This window comes from Metschnikowia bicuspidata, assembly GCF_001664035.1.
Source record: "Metschnikowia bicuspidata var. bicuspidata NRRL YB-4993 chromosome Unknown METBIscaffold_4, whole genome shotgun sequence".
NCBI lineage: Eukaryota > Fungi > Ascomycota > Pichiomycetes > Serinales > Metschnikowiaceae > Metschnikowia > Metschnikowia bicuspidata.
The window spans coordinates 325671-348261 of NW_017387734.1; the positions used below are offsets into that span (position 1 = coordinate 325671).

Consider the following 22591-nt stretch of genomic DNA (forward strand, 5'->3'; position numbering starts at 1 on the left):
GCCAGTGGGCTTCATCCGAGCCAGTGGGCTTCATCCGAGCCAGTGGGCTTCATCCGAGCCTGTGGGTTGTACGCGAGTCACGGAGATCTGTGCTTTCTGGGTGGGAGGTTTCTGGGGGTGGAGATTCTGGCCCGTTCGTTTTTCTCAGCCTTGGAGATACCCGTGTTGTCGGTCATGGCCATGGTTTGTCGGGTCGATGGGTGCTCTCGGAGTTCATGGAGATACCTGGTTTCCGTTCGTTGGAGTCAATGGACTTCTCTGGGCTCATGGGCATTGACCATCATCCCCTCCCGTTCATGGATACTGGCCCATACAGCCCATACATCTCGCCCATCGTCATGGATACTGGCCCATACAGGCCCCGTGAGACTTCTGGCCCATGCATCTCGCCTAGCGATACTTCTGGCCCATGCATCTCATCGAGATACCGTCATCTCTGGATCATCCAAAGACCGTTGATGAAAGTTGCAATGCACTGGGTCCATGATTCTCAGAGCGCATTGTAGATACCTACAGAAACTGAACTTCGTTGGATTGAAGCTGGAATAGTCCACAGATTTCTCTTCCTGTTCTGATGGGTATCATTGTGTGATACTTGGTCAGAGCCGTTGAAGGGGGTTGGAGAGGAGATACCTTTCATTTGAAGATCTTTTGCCAGAAGCTAAAAATCCACCAAACCCTCCATTGCTTGCCCCGACGACCATCAGCACAAGACTGAAGGATTCTTTGAGTCCACGTCGACTGGCCGAAACCAGAACCATCGCAGGCTCAAAGGCCAAAGAGATACTATACAACATATGTAGTAGAATAAGAGAGACTGAGACAAGGAGAAAGAGAAAGGTGCAAGCAGGTAGATCTAGTAGGTGAACTAACAGATGGTTGAGATGGGGAACGTTCCATCGTATCTCTACGTAACGGGACCGATGATGAATGCTGATTTATATTTTTTGGACCGCCTGAAACTCTTTCAGAATGAATACCCACCTGACTCCAATTTGTCCCGAACCTTTCGCTCCCTGCCCTAGAAATATTTTATATTTAATATTAATTTAACATGCCCATTGTTATCAAATATTAAAGTTTATATTGTCATCAAATTTATACTTGTTTATAAAAGTTCATATTGTCATCAAATTTATACTTTTTATAAAAGGTTATATACACTGCCCCAACCTACATCATCTAACCCCACCCGGCATTAATCAGCACAGATGAAACTCAACAAGATGAAACTCCAACAACATAGATCTTCACAAAACTCTTGAGCCCTTGATCTCTAAAACAGCAAACTAGGCTCATGGACTTGTGGACTCATACGGACCACCACGTGCTCGATACCGTGGCAACGGCATTTGTGCATTTCCATTAAATAAAATAGTGGTGCATGTCATCACCTCTTCGAAAACTCCCTTAAGATCCTCCTACATCCCCGTCACTGCCATTCTGACATACGCTCTCATCTTATACTCCTAGACATGGCCCGAGGCTGGCATGTCTACAGGCTCAGCAAGGCCGATAAGCAGCCTTCATTTTCAACAATACAACAGTTCCCGGTGCGAGCATGCACTGCTTTCGTATTTCACCATTAGCTCCATCTGCCTCAGGCCTCTACACTCTACCATCCCACCACCATATACGTAGTTGGCAGCCTCAAGATCAGTCATCCATTCTGCCAAAACAATAATTGTCCCAACAAGCACTGACGCTCGCATCCTCAGACTTCAGCCGCACCCTCGAACTGCCATACGTCCGTCCTCCAAATATTGCAAATACAACAAGTACACCCATGTCCAGCACATTACATTTAAGCAAGAAATTACAAAGTCACTCCATTGTTTATGAGCTCATAAATTAGAACATAGAAAACGCACCAAACTCCCTCGCCCAGACCTGTTGCCTGGACTTGCCTAGTAGACGGTATCATTTCACACGACCCATCTCCTGCATTCTCGGTCGTCCGTCCCCATACCGCCTTTCTAGTCAAACCCTTCTTTTTCCTAGCCACACCAGTTAATTTATGATGGTCAAATCAGCCTTGGTGGTGATCGACCTCCAGGAAGATTTTCTTCCCCCCTCTGGCTCGCTTGCAGTAGAAGACGGGCGCTCCATCGTCGATGGCATTGTGGAATTGCTTGATTTGGCAAAATTCCCTTGGACTTTTGTCGCCGCTACGCACGACTGGCACCCTAAGGACCACATTCTGTTTGCTTCCCAGCACAAGGCAGAACCTTATTCTCAAGTCCAGTTGCCCCACCCTCTCGGACAGAAAACCAGCACTGGGCTCGTAGAAACAAGAGAATTCACCGTCTGGCCCGACCACTGTGTCCAAAACACGCCCGGGGCCTCATTGGAGCCGCGGTTTGACAAAGCGTTCCACAATCTCCAACACGAAGTGCTAATTGCCAACACGCAAAAAGGGTATTTGAAGGACCGGGAATACTACCTGTGCCTCAGCGATTGCTGGAAAACGCACCACACGGAATTGGAGGCGCTCTTAAAAGAGGCCGGCATTTCCCACGTGGTGCTTGTAGGCTTGGCGTACGACTTTTGCGTGCTCCACTCGGCCATTGACTTTGTCCAGTGTGGCTTTACCACTTACGTCGTGAGCGACTTATCGCGGTCCGTGTTTCCCGAAAAGAAAACCGAAACCGACGGCTTGTATGCCGACGCTGGAGTGGTTGTGTTGCACTCCGCCCTGGATTTGCCTCGCGAGTTGTTCGAGTAAAGTGGCGCTGGAAGCTTGCTTTTCGTCTGTGCTGGTTGAGTAGATGGCGCTCATTCTCGCCGTGTTCTATTGTAATATAATCATGAAAGCTCCTGTCACATTCCCCGGAACTGGTTCTTGGATGCACTTCTACGCCCGGAAAATCTCTGCTTGGTTCTTCCGGTTTTCTTCTCGGTCTCCTCGTCGCTGTCGTCGTCGACTTGGTCGGCTCTGAACTTGACTTTCTGCGCCTTCTTGGGGTTGAAAGTGAGCTCCATCTCGCCCTTTCCATGATGACGTGTTCTGGAGTTCTGCTTCTCTGCCTCTTTTTGTTTGCTGATCTTGTGGAGCTTTTTCGCTTGCTTACCCAAAGACTCGTTGTTCTTGGCCTCGGTCTCGTTCTCCGTGATGGCCTTGAATTCGTTCATAAAGCGGTTGGCCTCCTCTTGCTTCTTCTTCTTTTCCCGGATCTTCTCCAATTCCTTTTGCACCTTCTGTTTCTGTCTCTCCGTGGCCTCTTCGTCCTCTCCCTCGGACTCGTCCTCGGACTCAGAGTTGTCCTTGTCGTCCTTTGGATTCAACCGTTCCTCATCCGACTCTTCCGCAGCAGTCAAGCCACGAGAACGCTCGGTTTTTGTGATGCCCTTAACAGACTTGACTGGGTTGAGCTGTTTGTATTCGAAGGACTCTTGGTTGACAGCAAACTCGGGGTTCTCGAACAACTCCGCAAAACGGTCATCATTGACAACATCGCCACTTGACTTACTCTCCAATCTCTCGGCCAAGTCCTTGTTAACCTTGATCTTGGACTTTGTGACCGCCCCGGTGGTTCTGATTCTTGACTCTCTCCCCTTTTCGATCTTCTTCCTGATCTCTCTTTCTCTCTGGTCTCTGTACGAGTTAGGATTGGCAATCAAGTTCACCTTGTCGTACAACTCAGTGTTGATAAAGAAACCATGCATGTAAGAACGCAACACATTGGAGCCGACCAAATGAGACAAGTTCAACTTTTCGACTTCGTCTCTTGTGATGAATCTGAAGTTCGAGTAGACCGTGTCCGATGGCTTCTCCTCCAATTCCTCAGTGATGCTATCTAAGAAAGAGCACCACTTTGGAGCAGGCCCAAGGTTTGGAATATAGTAGGCATGCATAGGCATACCTTCATTGGCGAAGAGGAACATTCCACTCTCTTTAACGTAGGCAACATCATTAATGTCTACACTAGGTTCCATCGACGTGAAAGGTTTTCCATCCAATCGGCTCCACACTTTGGCGATTCTTTTATCTGCTGTCATGATCTTGTTCGAGTCACTGCTGTTTTCATCGATCCAGCTGATTTTCTTGATCTCAAATCCGTAGCCCTGGTCTTTGACGATGGAGGGCGTCGAAGTTCTGAGATCGTAGATGAGGGCCTTACCGTTGGAGGTTCCGCATGCAAAGTTAAGACCGTCGTTCCTGAACGTAGTGGTGGTCACTTGTGTCAGTTCACCCACCGCATCTGTGACATAAAGCTTGGCAGCTCTCTGTCTGCTTCTTGGGTCCCAGAACTCAACAGTTCCATCTTCCAAACCTGCAGCCATAAGACCATGGACTGGATTTATGTCCACAGAGTTGACTCCCTCGTCAGTTTCTAATACATAGGGATTGAGGAATCTGCCCTGCTCTAGATTTAGTCTGTATATTTCATTCCCCGATGCACCAATGAGCAAATCACAGTTGGTAGGGTTGTATGCTAGACTCCGGCCGAACTTTGGAATCCTGGACTTGTAGTGAATACCGCCTTTGGTGTGGAACTCAATCGTCCTGTCGTTTTGTAAGTGGATAGACTTTGTCCAGTCGTTGGACAAAATCTGGAAGTCGACATTCTCGCTGTCCGTGTGTCTGTCAAACTTAAGAGACAAGTTGGAGAAGTCATAGACATGTATTTGGGGCTTGTAAGTTCCAGTTGCCATTGCAAACTGCCCATCTGGCGTGACTCTTATTTTATTCGACGCCTCACTAAATTCAAAATCTTGAATCAATTCCACTCTGTTCATATAGTCCGCATCTCTTCTTAACTCCTTTTTTCTTTTTCTGGCGATCCAGTCGGGTAACGATCTGGAAAGATTGGATCCAGCAACCTGGTACACGGAGACATCTCCGGCAGAGGTAGACTTTAAGACCATAGTGCTTGAATGCTTAGTGGAATAAGTTTCGAGATGATCATCTCTTAAAGTCGCGCTGCTAAGGAAAAAAAAATAGTATTTGATGGTGCGGGCAGTCACGTGCTAGCCACCCTTGAGAGCCCGCCCGGTGAAATTAGGATCTATCTTTACCAAATTTATCGACATGAACACTCTGTTGTCTACCTCCCATATTGTAATGACTCGTCATTTTTGATTGTGTTGTATCATCATGTTCGCCTTTTCGCCTGGATAAATTATCATAAAGAAACATGTACTCGTTCTTCGTGATGACGCCAAAGGTCGCCTGAGACAACGACATGTACGGACTGCTGTAAATATTGGATGGTTTCGTATCCGGGAAAAAAGTAGCTGAGAATTTGTCAAATCCATCGCGTACCAACTCCTTATGGCGATCATTCTTGTAGTCAGTGCACAAGGTTTGGAGAAACTTAAACCAGATACGCAGCGTACTGATCTCACTATAGCTAGTCTCAGTAGCGTGATTGAATAGAGTGGTCCATGCCAATGACGACTCTGCATTCCTAAGAAGCTGTTCCATAATTTTGAAAATTAACGTGTTTGTAAATTGAGACGTCAAATTCGACAGATCCAACTTTTCGTTGCATTTAAGTGCGAGCAACATGAACGAGTATATGGGCTGTATCGTGCGCATATATATTTTCTCAGAAAGCCCCTCGCCAGGAGCCAATGTAGCTGTTTCAGTTAATTCTGGGGCAAAAATAACACTAAGAAACTTGAGAATGCGCAAGAGGGTTCGATGCAACTCATCATACTCGTCCAACTTCGAGAACATTACTAATGTTTCATTTGACGGTGCAGGTTTTTGCTCGGCAAAAAAGTAGTTTGGCTTCGCCAATGGCGGTAACGCAGAACGCAAAAAGCCATTCAACGCCCTGAATTGCTTTGATGTGCAAATATTGTCACCGTAAAAGCCCAAAAGACATTGTGCCGTAACGCAGCCAAACTGCGTGCACACACTCAAGAGCGAATTGATTTCAGAAACTTTGTTGAATTCTTCGTATATGGATGTCAGATCAGCATTGTCACCCAACCACTCAAGAGTTTGCGAGCTTATTGAGATGCAATTAATGACAGTTCCATTTGAGAACCACGACGAGCCCGAGGTGTGATTGAGCAAGTCGACGATGAAGCGGAACGGCGTTTTCGCAGCCACCTCAAACGCTCCAAGCTGACTCTGCGGATATATTTGAAGCAAGCGTCTTGCGCCCGGCAACTTACATATCATAGAAAGCAGGTTCAATACTGGTGGCCTGATCATCAATAGCTCCAAAATAAATTTTGCATACCGCTGTCCACTAGTCAATGCCGACAGTAGAGATAGGCGGTGAAGCATAGCAATTGCGTTCTCGTCATGACAGATTATAATGCATGTTAAGTCACGATGGGCCACGCTTTTCAGCATGACAGATATCAATGACGCAAAGCAGCTCCAGGAAGGAGTGGGCTCTTTGGTCAACATCTGGAGCTGAGGCAACACCATCGCCGCTGTGTGAAGAATCAGGTGGACATCGTGAGCATGCGCCTTGACGAATTCTTCCAAATTGGAGCCAAACTCAAAGGGACTGGCGAAGACATCCAAATTTTGATTCTCGCCGCATGCTGGCCACCATTCGGGAACTTGAAATGCAGGCTCGCCTGTTGGGGTTGGCGGCCTTGAAGCCAAAATATCCCACAATTTTGAGAACAACTGTGGATGGTAGAAGTGCAACAAAAGCACATGAGCAAACTTCTGGAAGAGAACAGGTTGTTCGGGGCACTTGGAAACGAGCTTTGCGAACAATTCTAATGCTGGCGAGTCTTTTTCATTTCTTTCTGAACTGAGAAGTTCGACAATTTCTGACGTAGTCTCACAAGCCGTCTGCATCCATGTTTCAGACACCTTCAGTTCAGCGGCTAAAACTCGGAGGGCTTCATAGTGTATCACAAGCGCCTGTTGAGATTCTGTATTGGTGGCAGAGCCTTGCATTTCTTGAAGTGGTAGCCGTGCTATATAAGGAGAGGCGGTGAAATATATGTTAATTTATGTGGGTTGGAAGGTCAAATCAGAGGCTGGAGGGGTATTAAACGAGCATGAGCTTGCGACGTGAGTAATTATAGGACAACACAACGAAACAAAAAGTGAGTGGAAGGACGGTTCCGAAAGTGGGTGCCCGGCCCTTTAAATAGATGAGCCTGCGTTGGCTGCAAAAACGTCAAGTCGAAAAGAAGAAGAAAAAACAGTTCGTGGTACCCGATAATGTCCCACTTGCAGCCACTGTGAGAATGGATCGCGCCACACACTTTTGCAGAGGTCATGTGACCAGACTAGCAGAGAAAGAGGGAATCGATATTTGTGAGTGCGAAGTTTGTTTCGAGAAGGCGAGATTTTGGTGGTTTTCCGCCTCAAATGACAGGAAGCATTTAGCAGAAGTGATTTAACATTTAATATATTATATGTATATATGTATATATGGGGACAACGGCGATGGATTTCTGGTGGAACTTCGCACACTTCGCGCCTGTGGTAGTGCTCAAGTCGTTAGGTATGATTAATTGGGACGAGCATGAAGACAAGCTGTGAATCACTGATTCGAGATCTTACGACGGTGCAGATTCATAGTACTGAAATAAAACTGTGAGTGACTGTGACCATTTCATGGGAGCGTAGAATAATGGGGAAGTATGAGACAGGACACGGTTAGAAAGTATATGGGCACGGCTAATTTATGATATGATACTGCGAATGTATGATGAACAGCGGAATTATGAGGTAGAACCATAAACGTTCATATGCAAAAGACTGAAAACATAAACATGGAAATCTCATAATGAGAGATTGATGATACAGAATCCTGAAGAAACCACAATACAGAACACGGAAATAGGTGATTCAAACATCGGTATTCTACGGCGGGAACTTCAGACATATATAGCACAAGACTCTCATAGCTTCTCCCGAAGTCATGATCTTACAATATACTAAAGTGTAGATCAGTTGATAACGGGCAAATTGCAGAATTGACGCGGACTGTTTATTTGTCTGTAGATTTCGGGGAGTCCTAATAAAATACCGTCAGACCATGTGCACTGGTGATTTAGATAGAACGCCGGCAATGCGCGGCCGAAACTCATACGCTTTTCTTTAAATCGTCTCTATTCCTCCTTTCTCCTGTCTTTGCTTCTCTCCTCCGTTTCCTCCTCTCTTCTCCTCTTTTATTATCTTTTCCTCCTGTATATTCTTTTTTCCTCTTTTCTTGCCTTCCCATTTCTCGTTCTCCCATTTCTTTCCCTCCATCTTCTGCTTACCTTCTCTCGTGGTATTGTATTGCCAAATAATCCAAGTCTTTGCCAGAACAAGTGATACAAGGATCTGCGTACGCTCTATATATCTCCTGTGCATCCCCATATTTGTCTACTGTCTATCTAATGCCTCATGATATCGGACTAATTTGTATTAAGAAAGAATGAAAGGCATACTTAGCCTCTTGAATACTCGGCACATGACCAACCAATCAGTGACCCGTAAATCATAATTAAGAGATTGCATTTGTTCTTGATGTCTGATTATGAATGATCGTGATACTTTTCTTTCCACTTGAGCAATTCCAACATGAAACGTGAGTATGGCTGTATAAATATGTTGAGCCGGTGCAATCGTATGTAAAGATACACCCGAGGAAGATTAAGCTTCAAGCATCTCATGACCCTTTCAAGCACGACTAGCCGGATCTTGAAACACTAACACGGAAATGGGTCAAATGCTATGTTGAACCTTTGACTGTTTGCATTCAAAAACCGAGGTAAAGACCAGCTGAGATCTTCAAATCCATCATCCAGATGATTGTCCAGTTTGGCCACGCTAGCCACGTTGCAACGCGGTTCGTGTGTCTGGTGTCTCAGGCGCTTGCGTCTAACGTGAAAGATGTTTCCTCACTAACAGCTTCCACTTCAACAGCATGATCATCTCGGAACCCAGGTCTAGAGAGAGAACTGAAAGGGATGATTTCTGTGATGCCAAGCTTGAAAAGTTCTGTGATCCTATTCTCTACTAGCGACATGGTCTCGCCATCGTCTCCTATTCATGGTCTTTATTCGGTAGATTCCAGCATTTCGCTTGCACATCAGCACCCAGCAGCAAACCCAGCATCCCAAACCCGCCTAATCGAGCTGAGCCGCCAAGGACGCAAGCTGTTTCTGCACTGCGCTTCGGGCAGTCCCGCCCGTAGCGGTCCTCCTCTCCACACTGACCTCAAAGTCAAACACGTCCTTCACGTCCTCGTCGAAACGCGCGTCAATGGCCTGGAACTGGCTGTACGTCAACTGGTCGATTCCAGACAAGTTGTCCTCCTCCGCCTTCCGCACGCACTCGCCCGAGATGTGGTGGGTCTCTCTGAACGGAACGCCCTTCCTCACCAAGTAGTCGGCCAAGTCCGTGGCCAACATGTCCATGGTCAAGGCGCCCTGCATGCGGTGTTTATTGATCTTCAATGTGGAGATAACGCCCGTGGCAATCAAGATCGAGTGCTCCACGGTGGTCATGGCGTCGAAGAGCGGCTCCTTGTCCTCCTGCATGTCCTTGTTGTACGTGGACGGGATGGACTTCAACGACATCAAGAACCCCGCAAGCAGGCCGAAAACACGGCCGCTCTTGCCCCGCAACAACTCGAGCGAGTCCGGGTTCTTTTTCTGCGGCATCAACGACAGCCCGGTCGAGTACGCGTCGGCCAACTGCACGAAGCCAAACTCCGCCGTCGAGTAGATGATCAAGTCCTCGGAAAAACGCGAGATGTGGTTCATGAACAACGACGACCAGAAGAGCGTCTCCACCACAAAGTCACGGTCGCTGACGGCCACCAACGAGTTGCCAATCACACCGCCGAATCCCAAGCCGGCCGCCAAGAACTCCCGGTCCATGCCGTAGGGATGTCCGGCTAAAGCCCCGGCGCCCAACGGCGACTGGTTGACGCGCTCCAAAATCTGCTTCAATCGCTTGTAGTCCTCGGTGAAGTACGTGGCGTACGAGCTCAACCAGTGGGCCCAGCGGATGGGCTGCGCCCGCTGCAAATGCGTGTATCCGGGCATCAAGACATCGATCTCCGTCTCGGCTCTTTTCAAGATGGTCTTGATGAAATTGCCCAAGAACTCCACCAACTGCGTCAAGGTCTCGCGCACATAAATCCTCATGTCCGTGGCCACCTGGTCGTTTCTGGAACGGCCCGTGTGCACCTTCCCGGCAATGTGCTTGCCGATGATCTCGCCCAACCGCCTTTCGTTGGCCGTATGGATATCCTCGTCCCCGGGCTTCTCGACGAACTCGCCGTTTTTCCACTCGCCGCGAATCACCTCCAAGCCGCGGTGGATTTCGGCCAATTCCTCACCGGTTATCAAGCCGAGCTTGCTCAAGCCTTCTGTGTACACCTTGGTGCCGGTCAAATCGGCGTCGTACATGATTTTGTCGTAGGGAAGCGAGGCATTGTAGAGGTCCATCAACGGGTCCGAGGCGCCGGTGAACCGGCCGCCCCACAATCTGTTTTCCGTTGGCTTAGACATTCCGTTTTTGTTTTTGTTTTGTGTTTTGTTTGTTTCCCGAAATATATGGAGGGGCCAAGGGAGGAGCCGGGGAAAGCGCCGGCACTTATATGTGAAAATTGGGAGATTACTCACCGCGGCTACGCCGATGGCTGCCCGAATAGGAAGGTGACTAAGACTTTGCGGCGTGCGGGACACAGAACGCACTGCAGACAGGCCCCGCCGCCGCGCGCCGTCCGACCATCCGCGCGCTGGGAGCCTATTGACTTGGGTGTTTCTTTCTTATTTTAGCAGTTGTTGCGGAATCTGTTTGAATCTGGGATTTTCTGGAGTTCTGCTGGGGTTCTTGATTGTCTCACAAACTATGGGTAGATCCAAAATCTGTAACCACACCGTAATGAACCAAGCCAATCGTGAACACCCTATTGTAGGTCCACGTAAATGATCTAGTAAAGCTGGTAAGCCTACAGCTGGGTTTTGGCCAAATACTGCTGGAAGACTTTTCAATGCCGCATGATAAAGAGTCTGTCACGTGCTTTCGAAATGATCACTTAGCATCCCAATCGTCTGGCTAGATCTTCACCAAGCACTCTTTTGACTGTGCAGTTCTAGTTATGGCCACTAAATGACCAGTATTTATACTGATTTGATCTGTACTCACGAATATAGGAGTCAGCTCGTAAACAATGAACTTCAAATTTGACCAGAGGTTGACCAGAGGTCAAAGATCAAATCAGAAAGGCAATAGGGTGCTTCTCTGAAATGAATGGGGTAAACAGCTTTGAAAATCGAGAAGGAATAGATAATTGAGTACAGTATATTGAGACAGAATATACTTTGACTAGAATAGGCACAATAAGGAAGGCTTTTTTATGGGCTGTGATATACACAAAGGACCTTGCCACCCCGCAGAATCGATCTGAAAGCAGCCAATAAAGGGCCTCTGTCCTGTTTATAAATACGATTATATCCAACTCAACGTGTAAAGCATATCAGAGTCGAATATGATGTCTTTGAACGAATCATATACTAGCGAATGGCGACTTGAATAAAAGTATAGAAATAGATGGAGAAGTATGGAGCTCTGGAACATTTCTCAATATCTGGAATAGTTTATATGGTAGTACTTCAGAATATGAGAAAATACATGTATGTGATGGTTTTTGTATCAGTTTGAACTGGTGTTTCAAAAACTTTGTACTAGTTAAAGAAAAACCAATATATGAGACGGTTTATTTTAGTTGTTGGGGAACAACTCTAGACTAAATAGAGGGATGGTTTATAGGACGCTACAGAGTATACGATTGTACCAGATCTAACTTTCTGATTGTCATGAATCGTGGGGATCCGAGCAACAATATTTAGTTGAAGCTTCAACAACATAAAATTCAAAGCTCTCGGACAATTCTTTAAAAGCCATCTGGGGCTCTAGAGAATAACAGTATAAATTGTGGCTACCTTGTCGTTGAACAATATCCCACAAACTCCTACAGTAAAAAGAGCTTTTTTTCTTTGGTGTTTATCTCAAATGAGCTCTTGCTTGTCTGACAAGCAAACTTTTCACAACCATCATGCAAAATACTGTTTATAAGGATATACGGGTAACACCCCCATATCTTTGAGCTTTTGTTGCACGCTCTCGTCATAGATAATTGATGAGCACAAAACTCGCAGCCACCATAACAAGATACTTCCATCCAGTTATTGAGTTTTTTAGAACAAAAGACAGTGATATCATTAGGTTTTATTTTTCAGTTTATCATTCACAGAGATACGTTGACCTTTGCGAAAATACGTTGTCATGATTATACAAATCTCTTCTGCTTCAGAATCATCAACTGCGTTTAGAAAATCGGACTCTACCACCCTTTCTATCTTCTTTTCATTTTGAATCTTCCAGCTCAAGTTGTGTTTAAATATACTCTTGAACCATCTGTTTCAATGCTTTCTATGAAAGCGTGAATATGTGCTCACCGCGGAGCTGAAACTGAGATGGTGACTGAATTGCTTCATTTTGTTCAATAAATTTCACTTACCTCTTGACAATTACAAGAATTCAAAAACCTTGCAACGCTGAAGAGTAAAAAAAGTTTTAAACCTCAGAAATGATACGGAATCAAAATAACTGTAAAAAAATTGCTCTACTGACTGATACTGACTCAAATGTTTGTTGGGTTACAACGCCAGGGAAGGAAATAAGAATTTCTCGCCAAAAAGCTAGGACAAAGATTTCGAAACCAAGAATTGATCCAAAGCATCTTATTAACATATTTTTTTTTTCATACGTAAAGCTGATTTTCAGAAACTGGGTTTGACAAGCCTGCCAGCTGAGAAACTATAATCATATTCGCAATAAAGTTCACCAAAAAAAAAAATTAAAAAGAGCAAATATGTGCATGCCACATGGATCTTGAAACTAGCGCTGTTACAGACTAGCCCAAGAAATCCTTGTTCTATTTGGTGCAGTCTAAACTTCACAAGAGACTGAACCCCTCAAAGAACTTTAGACCACACAATTCTACTTGTTATTAAAAAAGCTGGTACAATTTCATTATTCTTACTTCCAAATGTAAGGTGAAATTGTGTTACACGACAATACTGTTTCATTTGTATCTCAGCAACATCATTTTAGCTTCGACCAAGAGTTCGAGGAAACATGGCGAAAGATGAAGTAATAACGTCCATTTCAAATCCCATTGTCATTCATGTTTAAACACGAGAATAATGAAATTTCAAAATGATGATGTAATGTTAAAGGATAAAAGAAGGAACATAAAACGAGATAGCGTCTTTACTCTCGTGCTGAGAAGTTGAAAATTCAAAAGGCGAAAGGTCTATCCTCTCAAATGATAACTAGCTACAAACTTTAACGGTGACTCTCTTATTATCTTGATTTTTCGACTAATTGCTTCTTTATCTGAATTTCATACTTTTCATGTTTATACAGTCAATTGCGCCACTATTCAAAACTTCTGAAATATTATCAAATTCAACGAAAATAGAGCAGCAACTAAGTACAACAACCCCAATCATTACTATACACGTTTCAATTGGTATTGGTCACGTCTACTCTTGAGTTTCAAAATTCTGAAGTTGTGAATCTCAAGATTATGTGGCATAGGAGGTTTTACATTTGAAAGGGTGATACATGTTTTATCACAAGGTGGAAAACGAACTGGCTCATTTATGCTTTTAGTTTCAAGACTTCAACTTTTGCTTGAATAATATATCATTTTTTGAGTTGAGGGCTATGCAAAGAATTGCGGGAGCTATAAATTCTAATGGGTAAAGTACTTACCACGCTTTTTCAGTGTTCATGTCATCAGCGTCCTGGAAGATGGAATCTCAATATTTAATCACTTATACATACATAAGAAGAGGTCAAACCCGCTTTGAAGCAACTATTAAAATCCCAGGATACAGCTTCTACATAATGGCAAAAAAATGAGTTCGCTTTAAAGCGTTTTTTTTTTTGTGACTATGAAAGCGCGTCAGAAATTCTGCTATGGGATAAATCAGTTTGTCGAACTTTTTCGTCTGGTCTCGTATCTTGCGGCTCGACTTTAAGAATACATAGGTGGTGTATTGTGACTTTGTTTTGTGGTCTTCTTTCTAAGTTAATACATTCTTTTTGCATTGAAATGTTATCGTAGGATCTTCCAATTCACGGCACTGTCTCGATCTGAGCCATTATTCTGAATATATGAAATGGGTGAGAGATTATGCCAATGAGAGGAAATACGAGTTTCCAGAGCCTCGGATGATTGTGTCTTTTTTCAACTACTTGTTGTCCTTTCCCCAGGAGCGGTCAAGAAACGTGACACTGCACGTGAACAAGCACCATATAAAATCATTGGAAATCTAAAGTTCTTGGATTTGAAAAAAATGTATGTGTGTAAATATCACTTTTCGAGAGAGCAATTTACCTTGGTAACTCTAAAGGCCGGTATTTAATCACATCTAGCATTAGGTAACTGACTCGGTAGTGAATAATTCAGGAATATAGAAAATAACCTTAGAATATCATTGAGGCAGTACACCATCTTCAAATCGCAAAGTCGAAATTTTGTGGTTAAATAAAAGGATACAATACGCGTGACAAGACTGTTTAAGGGGGCCGGATCTAGTGCTGGAAAGCAAATGGCACATACGCTGTCAAACCACCAGCATTCAAAACGCTTACGCAAGCCATGAGCTCGTACTTGAAAGCGGCGGGAAAGTCATTAATCGGATGGTCTATAAACAGGCGGCACATAATTATGGCTTGCATCTGCCGGAGAACCTAGGATACAAAGAGCAGTCTCTAACAGTGAAGCGGTCACACAACCAGGCCAAGATTCTCTCCGTGCCCAAGCCGTAGCCACCATGTGGGCAGGTACCGTATTTGCGCAAGTCGGTGAACCAGTAATAGTCGTCCAAGCTCAAGTTCTCTCTCTTGAGCGCGGCCACCAACTCGTCGTAGTCGTCGATTCTCATGGAGCCACCGGTGACCTCGCCCACGTTGGGCATCAACACGTCGACGGACTCGGTGACGCGGGGGTCGTCGGCACACTTCTTCATGTAGAAGGACTTGATCTCGACAGGGAAGCGGGTCAACAATATGGGCACGTTCAAGGTGTCGGTCATCTTGCGCTCGGCGGCCTCGGCGATGTCGTCGCCGAACTTGAAGGGCTCGCCGTCCTCGTTGGGGATGCCGTTGGCGTTCAACCAGTCCAAGGCGTCGACGTAGGCCATTCTCTTGAACGGGGTGCGGGGAGGCTCAAAGGACGGGTTCAACTGCTTGACCAAGGGCCCAGCAACAGGGTCCTCGAGCACGTACTTGACGACGGACGTGAAGAGGCGCTCCAAGTGGTCCAACATCTCGTCGAAGGTCAAAAAGGCCAACTCGCTCTCCACGTGCGTGTACTCGGACAAGTGCCTGCGCGTGTGCGACTTCTCTGCGCGGAAGGACTCCTGGACGCAGAACACGTCGCCCAACGCGGGCAAGCACGTCTCCAAGTAGAGCTGCGACGACTGCGTCAAGTAGGCCTGCTCGCCGTAGTAGTCCAACTTGAACAACGTCAGGCCGCCCTCGACCTGGGTCTGCACCATGCATGGCGGCGTGACCTCCGTGAGGCCCTCGTCGCTGAAGAAACGGCGCATGGCCGCCAACAACACCGCGCGCACCTTGAACACGGCCAGCAACGTCTCGCCGCGCATGGTCAAGTGCCGCTGGTCCAACAAGAGCGCCGGGTCGGCGTTCTCCTGCACCTTGTTGGTGAAGGCGTCGTCGCCCAGTGGCGCCAAGCCGATCACCTCGTAGAAGTCCGCACGCAACTCCACGCCGCCGGGCGCGGTCTTGCCCGCAGGCAACTTCTCCACCACGCCCTTGATGGCCACCGTGGACTCCAACGTCAACTCCTGCGTCACGCGGGCGCGCGCCAAGTCGCCGGTCAAGACCGCCTGGAGAAAGCCCGAGCCGTCTCTCAACGTGACGAACGCCACGTCCTTCTGCACCCGCAACCGGTGCACCCAGCCGCGCACGACCACGCGCCGGCCCACGTGGTCTGCGGTGGCGCGCAACTTGATTTGGGCCGCGGACGGCAAGGACGCGTCCTCGACGATCTGGATCAAGTCCAACTCGGCCATCCGGCGGGCGGCGTCCGCCTGGCGCGCCTGCATCTCGGCCTCCTGCTTGGCCTGTTTCTCCTGCTTCTTGCGCAAGCCGTCGGCGCCCTTCTTGGCTTTTTTGAGCGCGGACGCCGAGATCTCCACGTACTCAAAGTCGGCGGAGTCCTCCTTCTGTTTGTATACGAGCACCTGGGCCTCGGGACTGGCGAAAAGAGCGTATGCAGGTGTTTGGAACGGCTGCTGCTGCGAGCCGGCGCCGGCGGTGTCCGTGCCGCTGGCCTCGTTGACGTACACTTGCGACATGGCGGTGTTTTGAGGCTGATGGAGAGGAAAGAAGAGGAAGTAGAGAGGTTGGCGGGAGTTGAAGGTGACTTTTTTTGAGCCCGCGCGCTGGCGGTGGATGCAGGAGCGGCGTCTGGGGCCGGGCTGCGGCTGCGGTCCTGGGCCCTGTTTCCTGTTGTTTTTTGTTGTTTATGTTTTTTCTATGTTTTTTTTTGGTTGGTTTTGTTTTTGTTTTTGTTGGTTTTTGTTTTTGTTTTTTGTTGCTTCTTGTTTGTTATCCTTGTTTTTTGTTTTTTTGTTATCTGTTTCTTGTTTGATTCGGTCGTTTCCAGGCTGGGGACAGTGTGTGCGATCCGGGTTGGACAGGTGTGGCAATAGACATGGGAACCATGGCCATGAGTCACTGCAAACTAGGGCCAGGCAGAAGGCCGTATCGGGAAGCGGGAGAATAATGAGAAGCGGTTGGAATCTGGGCCATCAGAAAATAAAGGCCACTGTTTGTATAAGCGCCGGAGCGACAGTGTGCATGGTGCAGAGTCATGGGAAAATTAGCGAGACCAATAAAGTCTGGGGCGGGGAATCGAAAACAGAAGCGCGAGCGATTTTCGAGTTCCGTGGGTTCATGGAAATTGGCGCCGTCTCGGCAGATCCGCGGCCTGAGCCTGGGAAAAGCAAAGAGGGCTTTTGAACTGGAAGAGATTATGGGGTGCAGCTCAATAGCAAGTGAGATCAGGTTTGATCAGAAGGACAATGTCAAAGACGATTGTAAGAATGGTAATGTGCGATAGAGATGATTAATAAGAAGGACATGTGACGAACGAAGATCCAAAGGAGGACAATCTGCAAAACAGAAGTTGGTAAGGAAGACAGGTGAAGACAGAAGATTAGGGGAAGGGCAACGAGGAAACAGTAGATTGTAAGGGCAATGTGCGAAAGAGATGGTTAATAAAAAGGATATGTGAAAACCGATGATTAAAAAAGAAAATGTGCGAAAGACATGGTTGATTGAAGGGACATGTGAAAGCCGAAGATTAAAAAAGAGACCAAGTGAAAACAGAAGAGAAAGACCGAAGATTAAAAATGAGACCAAGTGAAAACAGAAGGTAAAGGAGGGCAATGTGAATACCGAAGATTTAATAGGAAGGACAATGTGAAAACAAAAAATTGTAGAGAACAATGTGAAATGAGAAATTTAGGAGAAGTGCAATATAAGAATAGAGGATTACTCAGAATAAACAGTGAAAGAGCGACAAATCACAAAAGAAAAATTGACAAGGAGGACAAAATGTAAAGCAGAAGATCGATAAGAAGAAAAACAGAAGATCGATTAGATGCACAATGTGTGCACAGCATATTGTTAGAAAATAGAATGTACGAAAGAGAAGAGTAATAAGAAGGGCATTGTGAAACCAGAAGATTGACAAGAAGGACAAAGTCGAAAGAGTTGATTGAAGAAGGACAAAGTAAAACCGAAGAGTAATAACGAGAACAATGTGAAAACAGAAGTTTGTAAGAATAGCGAACCACAAAAGAAAAGATTAATAAAAAGAACAATGTAAAGGGAACCGACTGATAAGGGGACAACGTGCCAAAGAAAAGATTCACAAGAACAATGTCGAAACAGAAGATCTAAAACCAAAGATCGGACGCGGTATTAGTATGAGGATGACATGGCCGCAAATAGAGAACACACATGTAATTAGAGGCCCCCGCAGAAAGCTGTAGTGGGCTGCTGAGACATCGGCAAAGATATGTCCATAAATGATATACTATCGTTATATTGGGTAGTTTGCCGTTAAAATCACTGCTGGAAACTTTTATGTGCACATTAAAATGTCTGAAAGACGGCCATCTCTCCGCTAAGTCAGAAGCAGGTATCCCCAAAAGCAACAATTCAAAGAAGATATCTAGGATGTCAAAGGTTTTCGGGCCCAAAAATCTAATGCGAATCTACACGAACAAGAAAACGACCGTACTCTTCCTTTGCTTGAAACATTTGTAACATATAAAAGTGCCCCCTAATTGTTAGGGACTTCACGGGACAGAGGGGTAATGTATTATTATTTGAGCACTGCTTTCTGCAGAACTCTACAAGAGTTTCATCCCATCTTTCTTTACTTCATCTAGAGGTTACGCGAAAGGATCCCTGCAAGTCGAGAGAATACTCAATCAGTTGTTCAAAATGATATCTGGACTACAATAATGGAAGGACATATAGTCATATAGACCCTCACTGTCAAGCTGGTGCAAGGGACCTTACACCCGCCAGTTTAGAAGAGTTATCAAAAAAGAACTTAATGATTTAGAAAGACGGTGTAGGCTAACGTAAGTCCGGGTGCGGACTAAGTAGATCAGAAGAACGAAACCATCGATTTCCCCGTGGAAGATTCTGCCGTCGGAGCACGTCTGGTCAGTAAGCAAAAACCTGTGGCCACTTGCCACCCGCAATTTCCATAATTCCAACTTGCAAGGAGCCTCGGGATTATGTCTCAAAGAGACCAGAGATCGAGAAGCCGAGAAATATTCCTCCGGGATTTTTCAATGGAAGTAGATCAAAACTCATCCAAAGCATTCTATCATAAACTAACTGTACATATTGAATATGACTAATAAGTCCAACTATTAGTAATGATCATATAAGTAGAGGAGCTGTTAGAAAAACCTATAAATATTCTTAATCTTGTTTGAGTCGGAGGTGATTAATGTGAAGGACTAGATATCCCACCATGCAGAGGTCGTTCACAACCAGTGGGTTCAGTGGCCTTCTGCCCCGAAATAATGGTCACTATATTCGAGCAGTGTCCGCCCTTACCGTGGCACCTTTTCGTGTACCGAGTTACTATTTACTGGCCCATTTCCAAGCTTACAGCCTGGCCACTCAACACCCTTGGGTTGCCGTATGCGGCCTTACCGCCTCAGATCCCCCAAATCAGTTCGCAGGCCTCGCTCTATCGGCAGTGATTCTTGCAAAGGCTGCCTTTCCTGCGGAACACTCTTACTACGCCACTCGCGATGATGCGTTTACTGTTGTTCAAACACATGACCCCTGTCCCGTGAACTCCCAAACACAAACCCTAATTAAAGCTCCTACATATGCTTGTATTCGTATACCTCACACAAGTAGGTATATGCGCCTCGACGAATACAGCAGCCAAACGCTGGCATTGAAAATGAGCCCAGGAGCCAGAAATGCTCGAGTAGTCTCAAGCGTCTAGGGGCACCAAGGGGTAGCTGTAGGGTAGTTGAAAACAACCGAGCCTGATGCAGAAAAACCGACCATATATGGCCGAATTTGTGGCGAGTCACAGAAATGAGTTCCCCGAGGTCAAACTCGAAAACAGCGCTGGCGCCAGGGTCAAGGCCATGTTCAGGCACAGATATGGACAAGGCGTTCCGGTGGGATCGACCCGAGGTCAAACTCTAGATTTGGGTCTTTTGGGAGCAGTTTTTTGAATCGAAGACAGCATATGTATTCATGTATGGAGCTCAACAAATGCATCGTAATGTTTATTGCAGGAGTTTTATCTGGGTGCTGAGGATCATTGAGGAAATGAACATCACGTCTGCTTTTCTGCTCCAAAGTCAACTTCGTCGTATAAGGGGAGAAAATACAGCTGCCGTGTTCCTCGATGCCTTGGTTATACGGCACCATCAGTCACCAGGAGCTAGGTATCGACACCACTACAAACGTCGGAGCGTTTTGGCAAATTTACTGGTCTGTTTGTGAACAAAGGTTATTGTCTAATGAGGCTATACTTTTTTTTTTCTTGTCTTTTTTCAATTTTTTTTTTCGTTTTTGTTTTTTCAGTGGGGTATTGTTCTTTGGGAAATACCATAAGTGTTCGAGCCATTGACTCAATGGCGGGCCTGGGAATCTGTTACCATGTTATTCCCTATTTCTAGAGGAACTTATACCCGTCGTCTTGGTGGAGACCCATGCAATTCATCATCGCCAATTTCAGCCAAAACTAGGTAAGGATTCTGTGAATAAAGGGATTTCATTTCTGGCTTTGGCCCCAAAGTGCATTTCGGATCAGTCGGTGGGGTTGCTAATGATTCCGCTCCAGAGACGGTTGGCTGAGGTCTTTTGCGACAGTTTCTGTGTTTTCTGCCCTGTACCTTCCAACCATGATCATCAATATCAGTTTCAGGAATATCAGGCATTTTAGCGATAGTCCCGACTTGCTTCGAGGCCAGAGTTGAACCCATGCCCAAATCTGTGGGCAAGTCCTTGGTCAAATTCTGAGTAGATTCATGGAAGATCCCAAGGTCTTTTTCATCATCAGATTCCCGGGCCTTGTCCATAATATTAGTGACTACATTCAGGTTCAGCACCTCGTAGCTGTCCATAGTCAAGACCATAATCAGAGAGCAACCAGAAATCACGTTTCCCAGAGAAGAAAGCTCGAGCTTTTCAGGAACTTTCGTATATGTTCTGCTTGGGCGTGGTTCCTGATAGTCGTTTTCATCGATGTCGGCCAAAACCAGGTAAGGGTTATTGAAGAGCACGGATTCGGGAACAGCGTTTTCTGACCGAAGAGCAAACCATTTCTCGGAAGAAGTCATTCCAATCAGCATCCACATATCTGTCTTTTTCCCAGTCCGTGTACGAGAGTTTCTACGCTTTCTACCTTGGACTTGCCACCCAGATTCATCTGGGTTGGCAATAGGCAGCATAGCAACGTTTACAGTTGTGTCCATCAATCTCCCATTGTCATGAGAGTTGAGTCCGACCCGACAGATTCGAGCTTGGCAAATCTTGTCAGTCTCCACAACTAGGCCTGAATCCCGAGGAGCATCAGCTGAGGCAAGCTTGCAGTCTGGGATAAGAGAAACTGCAGAAGATACATCAGTGTCGCCGTCGGACAATCCAGAAAAGCTATCGTCGCTAGCTGGTGAAATGATGGACAAGCTGCTGATTTTTGTGATTCTTAAGCCAGTGGTAGCAGAAACAGCAAACCCAGCAGAAGCAGCAGAAGAAACAGAAGAAGCGGTCTTTTCAACTGAGATGAAACCAGAGTCAAGATTTCCAGTTATCTCCTCAGATTCACCTCGCGATATCGCAATTTCATTCGGGACTGGGCCAGTTTTACCAACACAGAGTGTTGCAGAGTTCATGATAGTAAACTCAGGCTGAGCTGGAAGCGTCAGGAGGAACACGAAAAGAAAATAACCAATAAGGCAGAGCCCGGTGATTTCCGACACGCAATGGATGATTTGGAAGCAAAATATCACTTGTGCAATCATGATGAAGCGTTTTTTCGTGAAAGATGGAGAATTAAAAGAGTGTTTGGAGACAAAGGAGCGAACCGTCGTTCATATGGGAAAATTCATTTTTGCAGTCGGCGGCCTAACAAAGTATGGCTGCGAAATCAGGCTGTCGATTCGCGGATCGGCATCTATGTCTGTTGGTGTGTAGCATAACACGAAGACACTACGCAGAGTCTGAATTGCTTACGACAATAATAATTGGGTATATTAAGAGGAAGTTGATTCTAGGGTGAGCAAAAATGTTCTTTCAAAGTGAGATAAAGGGGTCATACTTTTTTAGGTCCGAAGCAGCCACGGCCTTAACAACATGCAGGAAACATAGATTGTCTATTGGAACCTGAGTCCACTACGTATTCGAACAAAAGACAAGATGAATATTGCGAACAAAACCTCTGAAATATTGTAACCTATTACCATTTCTATTACAATCCAAAGATATGTAGGCTCTAAGCATAGAGTGTGACAACCTTCAAATCACGCCTTTTGTTTGATGCCGTGCATCATCTCTTCTTTGTTAAAAAGATGACCGATGCTGTCAACTTCTTCTCACAAGTTGTCAACGTTGTAAATTCAGCTGCAAAACATTGTTTTAGTAGATTCATCTGGTTGAAGGAGCAAAGCTATATAACTATGAAAAACAAAAAACCTTTAAACAGCTTCCAGCTACGTACCAAGTATCGAAACTCGGCCCGTCTCCTTCCGTTATTCACGGCTCTAACCATTGAAGTCAAAAATGATTTGAAATATGAGATGACGCAATTTCTTAGGCGTAAGAGATCTACAGAAACCAAATAAGTTTACTTTGAGACATCTTGACGTTTCTTCAGGTAAATCTTTGTTATGATACGACATGAACAAGATTATAGATTCTTGGCATCCTGTATAATACGAAGGACGAAGAGTCTAAACATTCCTGATAGGGGTTACACCTCACCTACTGTATAGAAGGGTTCCGAACTATAAAGGAGCGTGGGGCTGAGACATCCCCGAGGAAGGACAAGACATTTTT

At 45.8% G+C, this 22591-nt stretch overlaps 9 protein-coding genes across 9 annotated transcripts; 4 read left to right on the plus strand and 5 right to left on the minus strand.

Annotated features, from left to right (window-relative positions):
* Positions 1 to 2020: 2020 nt before the first annotated feature.
* Positions 2021 to 2725, plus strand: PNC1 (nicotinamidase; the record flags this gene model as incomplete). The annotated part of the gene is made up of 1 exon (XM_018858927.1): positions 2021 to 2725. One exon carries the CDS (start codon positions 2021 to 2023, stop codon positions 2723 to 2725), a length of 705 nt encoding a protein of 234 aa, XP_018710810.1.
* Positions 2726 to 2772: 47 nt separating this feature from the next.
* Positions 2773 to 4909, minus strand: ENP2 (ribosome biosynthesis protein). The gene has a single exon (XM_018854870.1). It carries the CDS (start codon positions 4867 to 4869, stop codon positions 2821 to 2823), a length of 2049 nt encoding a protein of 682 aa, XP_018710811.1. The 5' UTR covers positions 4870 to 4909; the 3' UTR covers positions 2773 to 2820.
* A 1-nt stretch (position 4910) lies between these two features.
* Positions 4911 to 6977, minus strand: METBIDRAFT_195810 (uncharacterized protein). Its single transcript, XM_018854871.1, has one exon. The coding sequence runs from the start codon at positions 6875 to 6877 to the stop codon at positions 5003 to 5005; it is 1875 nt and encodes a 624-aa protein (XP_018710812.1). The 5' UTR covers positions 6878 to 6977; the 3' UTR covers positions 4911 to 5002.
* Positions 6978 to 9048: 2071 nt separating this feature from the next.
* ARG4 (argininosuccinate lyase) lies at positions 9049 to 10440 on the minus strand (the record flags this gene model as incomplete). Its single annotated transcript, XM_018857750.1, has 1 exon — positions 9049 to 10440. The coding sequence occupies one exon, from the start codon at positions 10438 to 10440 to the stop codon at positions 9049 to 9051; it is 1392 nt and encodes a 463-aa protein (XP_018710813.1).
* Positions 10441 to 14361: 3921 nt separating this feature from the next.
* On the minus strand, positions 14362 to 16358 carry DED81 (asparagine--tRNA ligase). Its single transcript, XM_018856023.1, has one exon. The coding sequence runs from the start codon at positions 16330 to 16332 to the stop codon at positions 14677 to 14679; it is 1656 nt and encodes a 551-aa protein (XP_018710814.1). The 5' UTR covers positions 16333 to 16358; the 3' UTR covers positions 14362 to 14676.
* A 181-nt stretch (positions 16359 to 16539) lies between these two features.
* METBIDRAFT_32310 (uncharacterized protein) lies at positions 16540 to 17460 on the plus strand. The gene has a single exon (XM_018856024.1). It carries the CDS (start codon positions 16763 to 16765, stop codon positions 16997 to 16999), a length of 237 nt encoding a protein of 78 aa, XP_018710815.1. The 5' UTR covers positions 16540 to 16762; the 3' UTR covers positions 17000 to 17460.
* Positions 17461 to 19037: 1577 nt separating this feature from the next.
* METBIDRAFT_12332 (uncharacterized protein) lies at positions 19038 to 19526 on the plus strand (the record flags this gene model as incomplete). The annotated part of the gene is made up of 1 exon (XM_018854213.1): positions 19038 to 19526. One exon carries the CDS (start codon positions 19038 to 19040, stop codon positions 19524 to 19526), a length of 489 nt encoding a protein of 162 aa, XP_018710816.1.
* Positions 19527 to 20041: 515 nt separating this feature from the next.
* Positions 20042 to 21073, minus strand: METBIDRAFT_195825 (uncharacterized protein). Its single transcript, XM_018854872.1, has one exon. The coding sequence runs from the start codon at positions 21010 to 21012 to the stop codon at positions 20221 to 20223; it is 792 nt and encodes a 263-aa protein (XP_018710817.1). The 5' UTR covers positions 21013 to 21073; the 3' UTR covers positions 20042 to 20220.
* A 735-nt stretch (positions 21074 to 21808) lies between these two features.
* METBIDRAFT_32311 (uncharacterized protein) lies at positions 21809 to 22378 on the plus strand (the record flags this gene model as incomplete). Its single annotated transcript, XM_018856025.1, has 1 exon — positions 21809 to 22378. The coding sequence occupies exon 1, from the start codon at positions 22105 to 22107 to the stop codon at positions 22375 to 22377; it is 273 nt and encodes a 90-aa protein (XP_018710818.1). The 5' UTR covers positions 21809 to 22104.
* Positions 22379 to 22591: the final 213 nt, after the last annotated feature.